Source organism: Zootoca vivipara, chromosome 1 (genome assembly GCF_963506605.1).
Source record: "Zootoca vivipara chromosome 1, rZooViv1.1, whole genome shotgun sequence".
NCBI lineage: Eukaryota > Metazoa > Chordata > Lepidosauria > Squamata > Lacertidae > Zootoca > Zootoca vivipara.
In genome coordinates this window covers 41,305,637-41,324,548 of record NC_083276.1, presented here as the reverse complement: position 1 = coordinate 41,324,548, position 18,912 = coordinate 41,305,637, and the positions used below count along the sequence as shown (strand labels likewise).

Here is an 18,912-nt window from a genome sequence, read left to right as displayed (position 1 = left end):
CTATCACTCCTAGTGGGACTGCCAGTTTGCACCCAGCACAGCTGTTGCAAAGTCAGGCAATTGTTCCTGCAGCTGCCATGTATGGTTACAAAACTCAGACCAACCAAAGTAATAAATAGTGAGAGCTTTTTGGCAGCAGAAGACCTAGAAGTTGACAGGATTCTGTATGAATTGGTAGCCAGCTGCATCAGCTAGACAGGAGACAAAGCAGCCCTGTGTGCTGTACGCAAAGCATGTCTGGCTGTTGTTAGGAAGCTGGCTGTCAGAAGAGAGAGCAGGATTCATGCTCGTACCAGTCTTTCTCCCATTCAGGTGAGTGGAAATAAGGAGAGCTGAATTTTCATGGAAACTGTCCGTCCCAGACACCAGGGTATTCTTCATTTTGGATAATCTGCCTGTTGCTCAGTTGTGACAATTGAACAACACATTTATAAAGTGCTGGGAGCTGTTCAAACAGACTATTAGTGTGCCTACAATTGATGCTTATTTAAATTATTAGCAATTGGCACCTAACCCAAAAAAATCCAAAAATTATGTTCCTCTCTTGCAAGACTAAGCATATGTTAAGAAAGAGATTTGATGGCTGGTTTCTTTTAGAACATAGTATCATTTCTAAGTTGAAACTATTTATTCTCTTTATAAAACATGCTCTTTGAAATGTATGGTATGTTTGCCCATATCTTTGATTTGGAGAAAGGCAGCGCTTTTTTCTTTAAAAAATATTTAGGGATACTCTCATTTTGACTCAAGGAAATCACCATTTTATAGCTCAAATCAGGAAAAATAAATACAGTAAATGGACAAAAGTACAAAGATTCACAAAATGTTTAGGGGTATGCATCCCCCTGCATTCCGCCCCCCCCCCCCGGGGGGGAAGCACTGGAGAAAGGGCTATAAAAATCACCATGTCAGAAATTGCCACAAGGGCAAGGGTGGTACAAACCCCCAGAAGTTTGTTTACAACCCCCAGCCTGCATGAATGCATGCATGTCGATTGGTGGGAGAACGTGAATAAAAGTTTTTGGCCTCTGTATGGAGTCGTTGGCCTCCGTGTTGTCCTGGGAGACAATGGAGGAGAGTCCTGTTAATAGTAGCCTGAAAGCCCCTCTTCACTACCCCAGGAGAGAGTTGGGGTGGGTTTCTTGGATGTTTGAAGCTGAGTCTTGGATCCAAACTATGAGAGATAGGTGCATCTGGAGCACGTGGAAGTTTTGCATTCTACTTTTTATTTCTGTGTTGGGCATTATTCTCTCTCCCCTGTTTGGTTTCAAGCTGTCAGATTAGGTTGGTTTGTTCATTATGATGGGCGTAAAGCCGAATAAACATCTCTTCTTTGATGTTGGTTTGTTCATATTGTTTCAAACAAACTTGTACAGATGTTTTTTTGTGTATTTATTTAGTGATGCTATTATTTCTCATTGTGTGTGTGTGTGTGTTTGTTATATATTGTTATATATCAGATGTCAAAGAAATTAAAAACTATCCGACTTTTAGAAGACATCTGAAGGCAGCCCTGTTTAGGGAAGTTTTTAATATCTGATAAATTATTGTATTTTAATGTTTTGTTGGAAGCTGCCAGAGTGGCTGGAGAAACCCAGCCATATGGGTGGGGTATAAATTATTATTATTATTATTATTAATTCAATTATTCACTTGATACGTTGCGAGCCACTTGGGGCACAGTTTTGTGGGAAAGTATCATACAAATAAATAGATGAGGCTGATCATGAAAATCTTGTAGTACGGAAGCCTCTGTTCAGCACTTCAGCTACCCCCATTTCACCATACCTACCAAGTCTCCCGTTTTTTGTGGGAAACCCCAGTTTTTAAAGCCGTTTCCCACTGTTGTCCCAAATGGCGAAATATCCCGTAATTCCCCCGGATTTTCAAAAATTGGGCAGAGCGACACCGGAAGTCACTTCTATGTGTAGAAGCGACTTCTGGTGCCGCTCTGACCATGTCTGGGCACTGGAAATTGGGCAGCGCCGGCACCGGCATCTGGACATGCGTAGAAGCGACTTCCGGTGCCACGCCGCTGCTGATCCCGGATTTGTCAATCCGGGAGTTGACGGGTATGCATTTTACCCCCGCCCCCAGTTTTCTGCCCCCTCCAACAGCCAGCCAAGATTCTCAATGGACTGTTATGAGGGCCTTCCACTTTAGGGATTTCCACCCTGAAATATACTCGGAGTCGAGAGTGAATTTCATGCTCTTTATTCAGCTCATAGTCATCAAGGAGAAGAGGAGAAGAAGAATGGCTCTTTTCCCAAAACCATCTGCTTATATACATTATTTACACAATGGGCCATGCGTGATTGGCTACTTCAGGGCTACACCTGTGGGCCAATTATATTGTGGATTGACTTCTGCCTGCAGCCTGATTGGCTGCTCCTACAGGCCAATCAGGTAGCAGATTCACTTCTGCCAGCCGCCTGATTGGCTGCTCCAGCAGGCCAATCAGGTTGCGGATTCACTTCCACCTGGAGTTGGATTGGGTAGCTCCCGCTGATTCTGAATCCTATTGTTCTAGGATTCAGCTCAGTACATAACACCCCTCCCCTCTAAGTTCCAGTCCTGCCCGGGAAGTTGCATTCGTAGTCCCCAAGGTCTGCTGGCCGCCTCCGTGTGCGTTGTGGCCTGGGGTGGCCTGGGGTGGTCAGGGGTTCTGGTTCTGGCTCGTGTTCCGAGGCTGCTGGCTGTGCCGGGGCTGTCTGGTCTGGCGCCACTGAACCACTAGGTTGTGACTCTGGTTCCGGTGTCCTTCCAGCCTCGGGGCGCCCCTCTGTGCCTACTGCTTCTGCTTCCCCTGCCCACCCCTCTCGCTCTACAGGCCTCACTGCCCTGCTGTCCCCTTGGGACCCCTCTGTCCCGCTCTCCTCCCGGGTTCCTTCTGGGAATCGTCGCCGTAGCTGGTCGCAGTGGCGGCGCCAACATTGCCCCCCTTCCGTTAGTACCTCGTACGACACGGGACCGGTCACCTTGGTGACTGTGGCGGGTACCCATGCTGGGCCTGCCCCAAAATTCTTTGCATACACTGGGTCCTGGGCCACAAATGTCCGGGGGTTCCTGCCTTTCCCCACCACTACCTCATCCTGAGCTCTGTCGGGGTGAAGTCGGTCCAGTCTAGTTGCAAGGCGCCGGCCCATGAGTAGTTCAGCTGGGCTCCGGCCCGTCGTTGTGCTTGGGGTGCTGTGCTGTGCTAGAAGAAATGCGGCAAGGCGGTATTCCCAGTCCCCTTGTGTTATGCGGCGGAGGCTGTCCTTGGTGGTCCGCACCATGCGCTCCGCTTGGCCATTGGTGGCAGGGTGGAATGGTGCTGAGCGGATGTGGCGGATGGCGTTCTGCGCTGTGAAGGTCTGGAACTCCTCTGACGTGAATGCGGTTCCATTGTCTGAGACGAGGGTGTCAGGGAGCCCGTGGGTTGCAAACAGCTTACGTAGTACCCGGATGGCTGCCGCCGTAGAAGTGGACGGTACCAGTGCGACCTCCAGCCATTTGGTGTAGGAATCCACCACTATGAAGAATGTTTTTCCCTGGAAGGGGCCAGCGAAGTCCACGTGCAAGCGTGACCATGGATGTCGGGCGGACTCCCAGGGCTGGACTGGGGCCCTTGGGGGATCCGGGCGGGATTCTTGGCAGGTCTGGCAGTGTTGGACCCAGGCCTCTATCTCTCTGTCAATCCCCGGCCACCACACATAACTCCTGGCAAGGGCCTTCATCCTCACTACCCCTGGGTGTGTCTCGTGTAGGGCTGTGAGGACCCTTTTGCGGAGGGGCTGGGGAACAACAACCCTGCTTCCCCATAACAGGCACCCCTTGTGGGCCGACAGTTCATGTTTGCGGTTTGTGTAGCCAGCGAATTCTGGCCCGGGGCTGCTGCTGGGCCATCCTCGCCACACCCAGTCCAGGACCCGGGAGATGACCCTATCTTTTGTGGAATGGTGCGCAACTTCTTGTGCCTGAATGGGTCGGTCGGGAAGCAGCTCCAGGGTCATAACCTCTTGCGCAGGCGCTGGGTCGGGGCCTGTTTCTGGTAGTGGTAGCCTGCTGAGGGCGTCTGCGTGGCCCATCGCCTTCCCAGGGCGGTGGATTAGTGCATACTGGTAGCCGGCAAGGAAAATTGACCACCTGAGGACACGTGGAGACAACACTTGGGGGGTCTGCTTCTTGGGGGCAAACAGGCCAAGCAACGGCTTGTGGTCAGTCACTATGGTAAAGGGCCGCCCGTACAAGAAATCATGGAATTTTTTTACGCCCTTCACGATTGCCAGACCCTCCTTGTCAATCTGTGAGTAGTTTCGTTCGGCTGCAGCAAGCGTCTGGGAGAAGTATGCCACCGGCACCTCTCTTCCATCCGGGAGTTGGTGTCCCAGGACAGCGCCGATGCCATAGGGAGAGAGTCCATGAGATTCTGGAATATGCCTGGTGCCACGCTAACGCCAAATTGCAGCCGCTTTACTCTGAATGCCCCTCTGTGCGTCACAATCGTCTGAGCCTCTGCTGTGGCTTCGTCCACAGGCAACTGTTGATACGCTTGGGCCAAGTCCAGTTTGCCAAAGATTTTTGACCCAGCCAGGGTGGCGAGGACATGGCTAACCACTGGCACTGGGTATGCATGGGCCGTGAGAGCCTTGTTTATGGTGCATTTGTAGTCTGCACAGATGCGGACCGAACCGTTAGGCTTGACGGGTATGACAATTGGAGTTTCCCAGGGGGCGTTGGGCACCGGCTCCAGCACTCCTTGCTCCACGAGCCGGTCCAATTCCTCGTCTATGCGGGGTTTCAGGGCGAACGGGACCCGGCGGGCCTTGTGCCTGATGGGTCGTACAGCGGGGTCTAGCTGTAGGGCAATGGGGGGTCCTGTATATCGTCCCAATGCCCCATCGAAAACCCCTGGAAACTCTTTGCATATGGCGTCCACGTCCACTTGTAAGCTAGTGCGGTTCACCCCGGTAACGGCTAGCCCCAGAGGTCCAAACCATGCCAGTCCCAGTAAGCTAACGTAGGGGACCTTAACTACCAGCAAGTCCAATTGTTGCTTTCGCCCTCGATATTGCACCCTGAAGGTCCCCACCCCCATTGTAGGGACCTTACGTTTCTGGAAGTCCCGGAGGGTGAATGGGGCCGGCCTTAGTTTGGGACCCCCATTAGGGCACAGTTCCCTTAATGTTCGGGCCGAGATTATGGATAGAGTTGAACCCGTGTCCAGCTCCATGCGGCATGGGGCTCCCTCTATCTGTACCTCTATATAAATTTTCTCTGTGCTGGGATGGGGCAACTGGAATACCTGGTAGTCCGTGATCTCCGTCGAGTTGCCTTGGTGCATGGTGCCGTGTGACCTGGGGCTCCTGGGTCGGTCTTCTGATGCTTGTCGACGGGTGAGTCGAGCCCGACACACCCGGGCGATGTGTCCCAATTTTCTGCACTGCCTGCACTCTGCGTTGCGGAAACGACAGGTCCTCCTCTCGTGGTTCTCCCCGCAGCTTGCACAGTTCCCTCCTTCTCGTCGAGGCTGCTGTGGTGTGTGTGCTGCTTGAGTGCGCCGCTGTACTCGGTGTACTTCCTCCCTGTCAGATTCGGATTCGTCGGTGAGGTCTTCGTGGTAGACCCTCGGTTGGGATGGCGGGGCCGGTCGTGCCTCTTGCGTTGACCTCTCGGCGGCTTCGGTTGCCAGGGCTTCCTCCAGAGCAATCTGGAACGTGAGGTCTTTTTTGGCATAGAGGCGTCGTTGCAACATCTCGTCCCTCAGGCCACCGACGAGGCGGTCACGAAGCATGTTCTCCAACTCTGAGAAGTTGCATAACCGGGCGGCTTGGCGGAGGGAGGTCACAAACCCAGTTATGGTTTCCCCCGGGGCTTGCCGCTTTGCGTAGAAGGCATTTCGGCAAGCTACCACCGAGGGCTGTGGTGAAAAGTGCTCCTTCAGCCGTTCCATTATTGTTTTGTAAGAGACGGTAGCGACATCTCTAGGTGCAAGGAGAGCCCGGGCGATTTCAAACGTCTCCTCTCCACAGACGCTGAAGAATGTCGCCCTCTTCATGGCATCGTTGGTGACTTCTTTCGCTTGCAGGAGGAAGTTGAAACGGGCGGCGTACCCTTCCCAGTCTCCTGATGCTGGTTTGAATGGCAAGAAGCTGCTGTCGGTAGCCATTCTGGGTTCCTTGGGTCCTGGAGCTGAAGCCTGGATGCACGGTGCGATGCAGCGGTGCAGCAGGTGGCGGTGCTGCGGTGCAGTGCGTGGTGGCGGTCAGCTCAGCAGGATCCCATCCTCGTCGCCAGTGAAATATACTCGGAGTCGAGAGTGAATTTCATGCTCTTTATTCAGCTCATATTCATCAAGGAGAAGAAGAGAAGACGAATCGCTCTTTTCCCAAAACCATCTGCTTATATACATTATTTACACAATGGGCCTTGCATGATTGGCTACTTCAGGGCTACACCTGTGGGCCAATTATATTGTGGATTGACTTCTGCCTGCAGCCTGATTGGCTGCTCCTACAGGCCAATCAGGTAGCAGATTCACTTCTGCCAGCCGCCTGATTGGCTGCTCCAGCAGGCCAATCAGGTTGCGGATTCACTTCCACCTGGAGTTGGATTGGGTAGCTCCCGCTGATTCTGAATCCTATTGTTCTAGGATTCAGCTCAGTACATAACACACCCCCAAAATATTTTTGCACTTCTGTGAGGTTCAAGATTCCTCCAAGTCTCCTTCCCTCTTGCGTACTGGGATGTGGGGTGGCTTTTGGACTACATAGCAAGATAATATCGGCTGATGTGAACTCCAGCCCTAGTGGAACATGAAGTTACTGTTTTTGAAATGGTGCCACTTGCTAAAAGCCTTTATTGTTGCTCAGTGGCTACTGGGGAACTTGGATAAATCAAGTGGATTATGTATACATGATGCTGGGCTTTGAGACTGGCGCCAGCAGAGAGATACGTATTGTGGGTTCCTCCTCATAATAGTTCAGATGAACTGCTGTTCTCTGATTAATAATGTAAATATTACAAAACTCCAATAGGTCTCCAGCGACTGCTTTCCAAGAGAAACTAAATCTGATCAAGCATTGCCTTCCTGGAACTTCTCATTGCTCTGGGAAGTGGAGTGAGTGTAGCACGATAAATTCTAAGCATCGTTATACACTCCTCTCTTTCCCTGAGTGGTGATAAGTCCCAGGAATAGCATTTCTGAGTCATTTCCTTTGGCTGAGAATGTACCGGAGATTTATGGTGCCTTGGTAATATCTCTTTGTTTACAAATAAGCAAGCAGAGATATTGCAGACAACACAAGTGCTAATCTCACACGAGCTCCTCATGAAGCTACAGCTGTACCTCTGCTTTAGCCAACTGCAGCGAGGAATATAGCAAGCTGCCATATTATCAGGGCCAGGCTATTTGCCTATTTAGCCTAGTACTGTCAACTCTGACTAGCAGTGACTCTCCAGGTCTCAAACTGAGAGGGCTTTCCCATCACCTGTTGTGGGGCCTTCAAAATGATAGGATGTGTTCTGCCACTGAACAATAGTCACTTGGCAAAGTTTCATCTTTCTGTCCCTGTGGCAATTCTGATGCTTCCACTCCAGATGTCCTCCAGCTGCATGCCAAGGCCCCACAACGCAGTTGCTCCCTATGTAATGAGCAACTATACAAGACAGCAGCATATAGATTTTTAGTTCAAATAGGCCACAAGTTTATTGGTTACAGGTGTTGTTCAGACTACTCCTGAGTAACGAGCTTCCACATACTTGTCTTTCAACAGTCTTTATTGGTGCACGTTATTTACAGTGTAGTGAGCTGTCGGTTCATGACTTCTCATTCCGTTTCAGAATCCGGCACTGCCCCTTTTTGCGACTTTGACCAACATAAAAGCCTCGGGACAGTGAATCTCCTCCCCTTTCTCCTCCTACGATCTGCTTTCTCCCTGTCCACCCTTCCCGCCTCTCTCTCTTCCCGCCTGTGGAGCAGGGGCTCTCCCATGCTGCCAGAGACCTGGCACTCCCTCTCCGTCTCCTGACTAGCCCCTTCAGACCCCGCACTTTCATGACTGCTTGGAGACGGACTGCTCCTGATGAGAGGGGGGGGGGGTTCTCTATAACCTCTCCCCCTTACAGGTGTGAAAGGTTTGGCATTGGGTGAAGCCACTGCTTTAAATCCAGCCCATCTACTGTGAGTGTATCTAAGGGTAAATCACAACATGGGAGAGGCCCTATGACCTACATCAAATAGGAGCACCCCCGAGGGTGTCCCCTCTGGGGAAGTTCTATGGCCCTAGTCCCCATCTGGGCATCAGACAGAAGCAACCCTTCATAGATCCCTTTAACAGAATAACCTTAACCAAGAAGGGGAGGCAGAGGCTACAACATCACCTCTAGACCAGATTAAGGCTTACCCAATGCCTAACCTCACAAAGTTGTGAGAATTACTATGAGGTTGGTGAAAACCAAGTGGCCAATGCCAATTGGCCAAGAGGGAAAATTCCTGCCCAGCCCTGAATAATGGCGACTGATATGGGAGATCCAATGAAAAAATTGAAGAGGAATGCTGGCCTGGCCACAATTTATTCCCTTAGGGGCAGGCCCAAGCGACGCTCATTGGCTGGTTAGACCCTCCCCCGGGCAGGCCTGCAGTCTTCCCCAGCTGGCCACCAGATCACTGATGTTAAAGGAAAGCAGAATGTCCTTATTACTGTACTGCATATTCATTTGTGCTCATGATTAGGCTGGTCATGGGAGATTCCTCTGTCAATACTATTTGCCCTGAAGAACTTTTGAGGCAGTCATACTGCTTCTAAACAGCACATAAGGTCCTGCTAAAATCCTGTAACTTTTCATGCCACAAATGCTCTGGGTTTTTTTATTGCCCTGCTTTTGTTGTGTTAGACTCCCTCTAGACGGTAATAATGTAGAAGCATTCGAGAAGAATGAAAGAACGTTTAATAAAGCAAAATAAATTTACCACCAATGCACTATTACTGGGTCAAGAACATGTTTCAGAATACACCTGTAATATAACAGCCATCTGGAGAGGTCCTTTGTCAAGAGTTTTTGCAAACTCGTGTACAAGCAGAAGCACTTCTTTTTTTGTTCATGTTCATTTATCACAATGCATCAAACAGCCCTTCTGTGACTGGAAGGTGCTTTCTGCATGCAAAAGGGTATCATTGGGGCCAACCCACAACCAATGTGATATTTTCCCTCTATAAAATGAGAACAATAACCTGCATCACAAGATTGTGGTGAGGGCCTGCACGATAACTGAGGATGATCTAGCAAAAGTTAAGCACCTTGCAGTCCCACTGAGAATGAAAATTTTGCTTAAATCATTCCCATGGACAACCAGATGGCTTCAGAGTGTTTAACTCTAGCTGAATCATGCCCAGAATTTGTAAAGCACTTTTCAGATCAAAAGTGCTATCGAAATAGCAAGGACTAACTAACTAACTAGAGAAATGTTCAAATGCTATTTGTGTGTGCTAATTTTGGTTGGAAGTGCTCATATTGATGGTAAAGACAAGGCTTTTAACTACAGATCTGCTTTTCCTTTCTGGCAGCAGTGTGGAATAGAAAGGATTTGGTAAGAATTTTGCTCTTCTTCCACATCTTGTTTCCCAACCTTTTCCTCTGTTCCATTGTCTGGACCTGAGAATCCTTGGTTTCTTCTGTATTGTCTGTTCTTAAAAAATAAAATAAAAATAAAGAAAAAATCCTGGCAGGAGAATCTGATCTTGTGCTGATGCTTCTTTGCTCCTGAATAAATGTTCCCTTTTGTGTCCTTGCAGGTGGATGAAAAGAGAATGGTGGAGAGGAGGTGGTCAGAGGGTGACAAGCATTCAGAGAATGTGCTTGTCAGAAAGGTGAGAGCAGTCTTTAATGACGATTTCCATGAACGGAGCAGGGTTGACTGCCTTAATTCACTAAGCATCAGTGGCTGGATGTTGACAACATAAAACACCAATTCACAAGTCAATTCTGACTAAATGCACAAGAAGATTATGATTAAACCTAAGGAAGAACTTTCTGACAGTAAGAGCAGTTTGACAGTGGAACAAACTACCTTGGGAGGTTGTGCACTTGCCTTTATTGTTGGTTTGCTTTTTTTAAAAAAAACATTTTGTGGTTTGCCTCAGGTGCCAAAATGTCTTAGGCCAGCCCTGACAGTAGCTAGCAAAACCCCAGATACAACATGCACAGCTGAACTACTTAAATCAGCATGTTGGCTTTGTGCCCTGATTTGCTACAGAGAGCATCCGGAGATGGCCCTAGTGCTCATGCCTTGGCCACAGTATTACCACCAGTACTGCATGGCCAATGACAGCAGTGAACATAGGGGGAGACGGAGCTACAGGAAATTCTACTTAAGGTCTTTAGAAAGAATTCTTCCCCATCAGCGAATAAGGCAATTTTGCTTGCCACTATGTTTATCTCACACGTGACCTCATTGTAAACAGAGATGTGTCAGACGCTAAGGGGGGGGGGGAGCAAGCACCTGATGCACCGTTAATCGATGGCTTGATCCAGCCAATCTGCCTCCAGTACAGTATGGTGCAATGCTAAGTAATGCCGTTTTGTGGAATGCCATCACAGTGCTGTTCAGCACACAGGCCACCAGAGGGTGCCAGAAGCACAGCACAGCTTTAGCCATCCTCACCTGAACATTACATTTTCAAACAGCAAAGGAACAGGAGGGGGAACTTGCTTGCCAAGTCCACTGCTTTAATTTGACAAGGACGGGACGGGAGGGACAAAATGAAGCCATGGTGCTTTGCCTGAGGTTGAAAAGGTTTGTGGCAGGAAAATGCTCAGGCTGGGCATGCGACGCCTGTTCTGTCCCTGCGCCATCCTTGCACCACCGTGGAAATTCTTTCACTGCTCCATCAAGCCTTATGACTAAGACCTGTCACACACTATTCATTCTTGCAGCTGTAGTAAGCTCTTTGGGAAGGAGGGGTGTTGATCCAGAGGCTGCTAACTGCCGGCATTAATAACGAGAAACATGTCACTCTCAGAACGCAAGGGGGTGACTCTTTTTTTGCAATAGATTTGGCCCTGCTCACTGTTCAGTACAGACCCAGAAGGAAGCCTTGGCTCCCTTGAGCCGACGAATGCTCGTAATTAACGGAGCACAAATTGAATAAGCCTCCCTTTCCCGGTGAAGTGATTCATTAGCCTGAGCTCCAGCTGCAGCCCAGGGAGCACGGTGAGCTGATCTGATCTGTGTCACTCCCTTATGGCCCAGGAAGCGCAGCTGTGGCCAAGCTGAGCTGAGGCCCTGGTCAGTATGGTAAACAGCTCCCTGCCCTTGCCCTGAGCTGGCTCCCACAGTGAATATCTGCTGCTCACTTCCTTAATACAAAGTACAGTCATCCTTGGGAAAGCTGGGGTGCTCCTTACATCTCACATTGCCCAGAAGATATGTGATTCAAGCAGGCAAATCTGTAAACATGAGCTGCCACACTTTCAGTTAGAGTTGGCTATATTCTACAAAGCAGTTCACCATCCCTTCTGATGGCAGTTCCACCCCTCTTTTAGACTGAGGGGGTGTCGATATTTGGGGATCTACCACTCTTTTTTAAGCTATTAAAAATAAACATATTCTGGCTAAATCCAGAGTCTCTCACTTGAGCTCATAAGTCAACAAACAGTGGACTCCAGCTGGGATTCTTGCTGATTGATTTGCCAGGTTTGGAATATTCATTCCAATGCTCCTGCACAGTAATCTCCTAGATGTCCTGGATTCCCCCCACGATTCATAGATTTCATTCACATGCTATTCCAGTGCTCCAGCATGCTCTCTGATATAGAAATATATCTTATTTCTCATTTCCTCCTCCCAAGCATCAGACTCCTGAGTCTGGCAGTGGGAAGCAATTTTAGGGAGGCCAGAAACGGAAGTGGCTGGAGGGTGCCCTGAGCCTCTGAGGTGCTTTTCTATTGCTCACAGTAGAGATCCTAACTTCTTGCTTCTCCACCCACATGTGGGATGGGCTTGTCAGGCTCCTAAATTCCCTTTGGTAGAGAAGTGTTGCTGTTCTTTCTCTCCTTTGCCCACCCACATAGGTGTGTCTCCTTGGCAACAGGTTCCTCAGCCTCTAATTTTCCTCAGTTCTATTCTGATCTGCAATGAAATGCCAAGGATGTTAATTCTTGTTCATGGTGTGTGTGTGTGTGGGGGGGGGTGTCTTTGAAGGGGAGAAATATGGAATATTGATTTATCCACAGATAATGAACGTCACAGGACGTGTATATTCAGCAATATATTCTGGAGCCTCCCTTCAGTTCAAAGAGCTGCTGGTTGGCTCCCACATCTGGTAGGCTACACTAAACTCTTGCTGTGTTGATGGCTTTTCTTTCAAATTCATTCCTTCTTGTTCTGAGCAGCCACTTTTCGCTAAGGTCTTAAGCATTCAAGCAAGACCAGCATTCAGCTGCTACAACGCGGAATGGAACAATAAATCATGAGGCCTCAGGCAGCGCAAGCAAACAAATTTCCTGCTCAAAGTACATTGTTCTGACTTGTATACTGGAGGCTCATTATGCAGCATGCTCTGAGCTCCCTGTCCTTCTGGGACCAACTATACAGGTACAAACATTTATACGTAATGCACCACTAGAGCACTTTCCCCCAACATAGTGCCCGCCAGATATTTTGGACCACAATCCCCTTCAGGCCACGTCAACATGGCAATGCTGCCTGGGGCTGATGGGAGTTGTAGTCCAAAATATCTGGAGGGCACCAGGTTGACGGAGGCTGCTCTGTAGTGTGGCATAGTGGCTCGTTCATGAGGTGTTAACTAGGAAGGCCCAGTCTCAGCTGTCATCTCACTAGGCGGCCAGAGTTGAGCCACTCTCCCTCAATCTCACAATCCCATCTGCGGTATGAGATATATAGTGCCCTGCCTAACAATAGGACTCTCCTTTTGTTTATTTTACATTATTGTATTTTTCCTGCGGGAGAGAAGGAGAGAGGGTGGTTTTGTTTTTGTTTTTGTTTGCCTCAAGGTCCAAAAGAACCTGTTCAGCCTTGGGTACCAGGCCCCTTGATTTGAGGAGGGCACTGTTTACTGCTCCAGCTCAGGTAGTGAGCATCTGTTTTAACAAATCTTGTGAACAATGAGCTGTGCAAGCCATTTGTGTAACTGGGTGTGCCAGATGAGCAGTTAGCCATTTGCATTTGCCACCTCAGGAGTGTGTGTGGTGTCAACTGTTTGTTAATCGGCATTAGGTGCCTGTGCAGAATTATCTGTTCTGGCAAAGCATTTTGTCAGGTGTTGAATCTTGGAGTGCTTCTTGGAAGAGCATCAACACAAAAGTGTGCCTGGGTCGTTTGGAAGCCCACACAGAGGAGATAGTTCCTTTGTTCCTTAGGGTCCCCAAACATTGGCACCTAGATGCCTCCATTGCAGGCCCCTTTGACGTTCTGCAGCTCAGGAGGATATAGGAAATAAAGAGCATTTTAGCTACCCAAGACTCTCAAATTACTCAAGCAGGGGATTTTGATTGGGGTGATGTGCAACAATTTATTCCTAGCCACAATCTCCAAATGATACAAGTTTCCATGGGGTTCCAGGTACTTACCCAGGCTTTATGTTTCCTTTGGAATGAGGCACAGCAGAGACTGTGCTGTCTTTAGGTTATATGACTTATTTACACATAATATCCAGCCTATGATGGAGGGGTTGACTCAGGCTTTGTCTTCAGAACTATCAAAGAGCTGAAGGAGGGGCCCCACCCATTTGTTGTCTGGCAAAGAGCCCCTTTTTCCTTTGTTCTCTTAATGGCCCATTCACCAGATAATCACCTCATGAGGAAGCTAGCCTGTTTTATATTTTAACACTTGCTGGATTAAAGGATTAAAGGATTCTGGCACCCACAAACTCATAACAATATAAAGAGGAAAGAAGGCAGGTCAATACATTGTTTTTCTTTTAGGTTGGCCATTTATAATTAGTGTTTTATTCTCTTTTATAATGTTCCGCTGTGCTGTTTTTCTTACTTTGCTGCATTTTAGTTATTTGATTGTTTTAGGTTTTTTTTTAGTTTTTGTAGTTTTGTAAACCACTGTAATATCTCCATGAATTGTGGTGTATAAATACTTTAAATAAATAATAAGCTAAGTAGTATTTTTACCTGGTTTTTTTAAAAGCATAATTATACTGCCTTTTGACTATACAGTCTTTGAGGGGGCAGGACACGAGTGGTGCTGTGGTCTAAACCACTGAGCCTTTGGGGCTTGCTGATCGGATAGTCGGCAGTTCGAATCTGTGCAGTTTCTGTGTGTTCTGGTACTTGTCATGGTGTTCCATTGCACCAGAAGCAGTTTAGTCATGCTGGCCACATGACCCGGAAAGCTGCCTGGTGGACAAATGCCAGCTTCTTCGGCCTGAAAAGCAAGATGAGCACCGCACCCCATGGTCACCTTTGAGTGGACTTAATCCAGAGATCATTTACCTTTGAGATGGCTTAAAATATTAATAACCAATAGGCTCAGTTTGCAATAAAATCCAATTAAAACAGCACGAAACAGTGGGATATGTAAGCAAAACAACAAAAATAGCAGCAGATAAAAATAGCTTCCCAAACTGGAGCAGGAGCCGAGAAATGGAACCGCAAGAGAATAGCAGCTCAGCCATTCAATACGGAGGTGTAAAAAAACTGCCTTCATTTAGTCCCTAAAAGCCAATGATGACTTAGCACCTTATGATTCCATGGGGGGGGGGCGGCTACAGAGATGACTTTCTTCCCTGTCAGCACCTACCTTATTTCTGAATGTGAGGGCGCCTGTCCAAAAAAGACAGCTTCACGGGGTCAAGCAGCACAAAAAACCCCAACGATCTTTATAAAAGCCCCTCCAGACATCATTTTGATTCTGCGTTCATGATTATGGTGCTATTGGAAGTGGCCATGCGCAATCCAGCTTTCAATGCTAGTTGCACCTACAAACATTTCAGGGTGGCCAGACTGCATTGTTTCTAATCGGTGTATATCCTGTAGCCTGAAATCCCATAACTTTTCACATCACAAATGTTCTGGGTTGGTTTTTTTATTGTCCTTTTTTGTTGTTGCACCTGAGCCCCTCTGGACAGCAATAATGTGGTGACACTAGGAAAACAGCCCAGAGCAACTAAAAAAGCAGAATAAATCCACCACTGAGGCAATTCTTATTATGTCAAGAACATGCTGCAGAATATGCCCACAATAAAACACTTTGCTTGCGACACCACTTTTGAGAGCTGATCAAACTAGGCCCAAATAGTAGCTTCCTGACTGGTAAACATGATGGTGAAGTGAAACTTGTGCAAGCTTAGCGACACCTACTTCCTCCTTCGCATTACTTCCCCTTTGACTACCCTTTCTGAAGCCAGGATAGCTGCATCCAAGTGCTGATGGAGCCGAGTTGTCATTGAGAAGCCCTTCAAGCAGCCACCCATATACGAATTGGATTGGCCATAACGCAAGAAGGTGAGATGGTCAGCCAAAGGAACAGCAGATCGAAACAGTCTAAGTCGAGATTCATAATTGCTGCAGTGATCATCAACATGAACTCTGGATGCCCAGGAAGTCCTTCCACGTCAATCACATATTGTTTTGTTTCAATTAGGAGAGAGGAAAATCTCCCCAGAAGAGCCCAGTGGATAAGGGCTCTACCCTGACCGGGAGAGAGCGGTCAGAATACATGCGGTGGAAGCAGGAACGGGATCAGATTGACCTGGAGCGACTGGCACGCCACAAGAACGCAAGGGGGGAATGGCGGCGCGCTTGGGACACAGAAAAATCAGAGCACATGTAAGTTGTCTCCCAGTCAACACACACTCTGCATGCTGTAGGCCAGGCATGGCCAAACTTGGCCCTCTAGCTGTTTTGGGACTACAATCCCCATCATCCCTGACCACTGGTCCTGTTAGCTAGGGATGATGGGAGTTGTAGTCCCAAAACAGCTGGAGGGCCAAGTTTGACCATGCCTGCTGTAGGTCATCTTTTACCAACACAGTGCCCTCCAAATGTTTCGGACCAGGACTTTTTCAGCCGGAACTCACCGGAGCTCTATTCTGGCACCTCTCAGGTGGGTGCCATTGCCATTCAAAGAGAACAAGTGAAGTGTTCATGGTGAGTTCCGGAGCATCTATTTTCTATAAAAAAAAAATAGAACTGTTTTAGACTAGAACCCCTATCAGCCTCCCTGTGCTTGCACTTGATGGGGCTGGTGGGAATTGCAGTCCAAAACATCTAGAGGGTACCAGGCTGGCCAAGGCAGATTGTAGCTTGCAAAGAGGTCAGTGATAGGAAAAATATCCTGGTGGGAGCTAGAAAGCTGATGGGAAATAATATGCTTCATGCTACTCTTGGGCCTTTGTGGGCTTTATGGGGCTTGTGATTGCTAGAGAAAGAGGGTAGTATATCAATGTCTCTGCCTAAATAGATGGCTCAGAGTCAACTACCCACAGAGGATCCATTATAAAATGGACTCTCCTTCCTTGGAGGTTTTTAAGCAGAGGTTGGATGGCTATATGCCATGGATGCTTCAGCTGAGATTCCTGCATTGCAGGGGTTGGACTAGATGACCACCGGAGTCCCTTCCAGTGCTACAATTCTATAATTCTATGAACATCAGTGCATGTGCAAGTTAAGGAGAAGAAGGCAACTCATGTTCATAAGAAAAGGGCCCGTTGTAAAGGAGGACCTCACAATTTATATTCGTTTAACTAAAAGCCAGTCTAATTTATTACTGAATGCCCTCCATATAGTCCAAAGGGATTCCGAAGGGAGATACTGGTTATTTTGTATTTTAAAACTGACCTAAAAACACAGAATTTGCAGCCAGCCACTTGGCAAAACTGTTTGGCAGCAGTTTTCAGGGCAGGCAAAAGCAAGGATTGTTTTATAACAAGGGGTAGGTTCACACAGTCATTTGTTAATGTGTTAAATTTAACATGAGCAGCCTTTTGGGAAGATTCTTCTCTGCCCCAGCTTCATACCTGAACTATTACTTTCATTTGCAGGTTTGATGATACTAAAGATGGAGAGCCAGCTTTGGATTGTGTCCACAACAAGAAAGGTGAGCAAAGGACTGGACATGTATTTACCGGCAACTGCTTTTCTGACAGCATTTAACTGTTCTAGAATTGCCTTCCTTTTCCTTTTTGTGCTTAAATTGTGGGTCTGTTTGCCCCCGCTCCCCAGACTCCTTCACGAGGAAGGACAGAACAGACATTCAATAAGTGAATAAATAAGTTGATGTCAGGGTCAAACAATGCATCTCTTGGCTATCTCATTTGCTCTGTCTCAGATATCCAGCCCTCTCCCAATGTGGCTCCAAGTCTGAAGGCTACTTCTTTCATACCTTTTAAAAGTCATGCCTCTGTCAGAAGATGCTGGGCCCTTGTCACTCCCATCCCAGTTTTTCATGTCTTCATTTTGAGGTGTGACTCACAGTAGTAGTTTTATGTCGTTGAAGTGGATGGTGGAAGACACCCCTAAACCTGGTGTGCAAACTTTCAAGAGCAGTTGCTAAGCCAATGCTGTTTCTGTGTGGCTCTCTAGGTGGGGGGGAAAAAAAGCAAGTGTCTGGGAATAGCAGTGTTAAGCAGTGTGTCCAGCGTTTTGGAATGGGGGTTGGGGAATCATGGGCAACTCTCAAAGATTCTTGCACTGCCTTCTTTCTTTACTCATGTGAGTTCTTTATTTCCGTACGGGTCGGGGATATGAGACAGCTCCAGCGTTAAAGTGCAAATAAAACAATAATTTTTGTTCTGCACCATAAAGGAAAAGTCGAAGTACAGCTTGCTTCTTAGGGCTCTCGTGTCTGCTGCATGGTATTCTCTTGAGACGTTCCCCAGAACTCAATCCCTGAACTCTACATTCACCAGAAGGGACACTCCAATTGCCTATATTGACTAGGTCAAAATCCACTGTTGCCTTTGTAATATGATGAACCATAGACTCTGACTACTTTGAAAATTGAAAAGTTTCTATTTGGGGGGTAGGGGTTAGAAAAAAGAGACTGAAGACAATGCACAATGCCTCTAAGTGAGGCACATAGAAATCAAATTCCATGTTCCGATTCACAAAACAAAAGATATTTGGAAGCAACTTTCCAATAAATGTTGAAGATTTCTACCTGCACGTAGATTTCTAAAAAAAATGTTCACCTTTTTTTGCTCACCACTGTTATACTAGTTGCTTTCTTGGTTCCCTTTTCACCAATGTACAGATTTTTATATTAACCTGATCCTCCCTTTCCTAGATGTGCAAACGGTTTTGACGTCAAATTAGGCAATCTGTGCTCTGCTGCTGCTGCTGCTGCTGGGGGATGGAATTTGTTGTTACATGATCCTGCTCTGTTAAATGCTTTGTCCTTTCAAGGAGGAAGAAGTGCCAGGAAGTCCCAGCACCGATCCTTGCCTTCTGAAGGAAAAAGTGAGTAAGTCTCAGGAACAGGGTTGAGTTGAGTTCAGCTGTAATGTAAATGCTGGCTTTCTTTTCCATGTCAGAAGTATCACAGAAACATTTCCTAGGTAGGAAGTTATTGCCCCCAAGACCATCTTGCCACCACTCCAGGCCGCTGCCCCTTGCAGCGCGATCCCAGTGGGGTGCCATCGCGGCTGTCCCCACCCCTGCCTGCGCTGGGCGCCACACCTCCACAGGCAGCATGCCACACCCCCAGAATGCGCACCACGCCCCTGTGGGCAGCACACTATGCCCCCAGGACGTGCGCCAGCCCTACCCCCGCCTGCTCTTCCCCCCCCCCCCGGTGCTGGAGCATGAAGCTCCGCCACGGCTCCAGGCCCAGAGTTAATGTTGCATTTGTAGAGGCCCTGGATATCATACAACTTTCCCTGACCTTCAGGTGCTAATTGCGACTATTTCTGTGGGTTTATGCTTCCTTCCATTGCTACCGTATACTGCTGTTGCTATTTC

General features: G+C 47.9%; 1 protein-coding gene across 1 annotated transcript in view; it reads left to right on the top strand.

Annotated features, from left to right (window-relative positions):
* CCDC9B (coiled-coil domain containing 9B) overlaps nucleotides 1-18,912 on the top strand; it is a 70,348-nt gene that overhangs the window by 35,266 nt on the left and 16,170 nt on the right. The window contains exons 6-9 of the mRNA XM_035111128.2: nucleotides 9,777-9,851; nucleotides 15,596-15,780; nucleotides 16,995-17,050; nucleotides 18,358-18,411. Of these exons, the coding sequence (XP_034967019.2) occupies nucleotides 9,777-9,851; nucleotides 15,596-15,780; nucleotides 16,995-17,050; nucleotides 18,358-18,411 (370 nt within the window). The remainder of the gene's footprint in view (nucleotides 1-9,776; nucleotides 9,852-15,595; nucleotides 15,781-16,994; nucleotides 17,051-18,357; nucleotides 18,412-18,912) is intronic.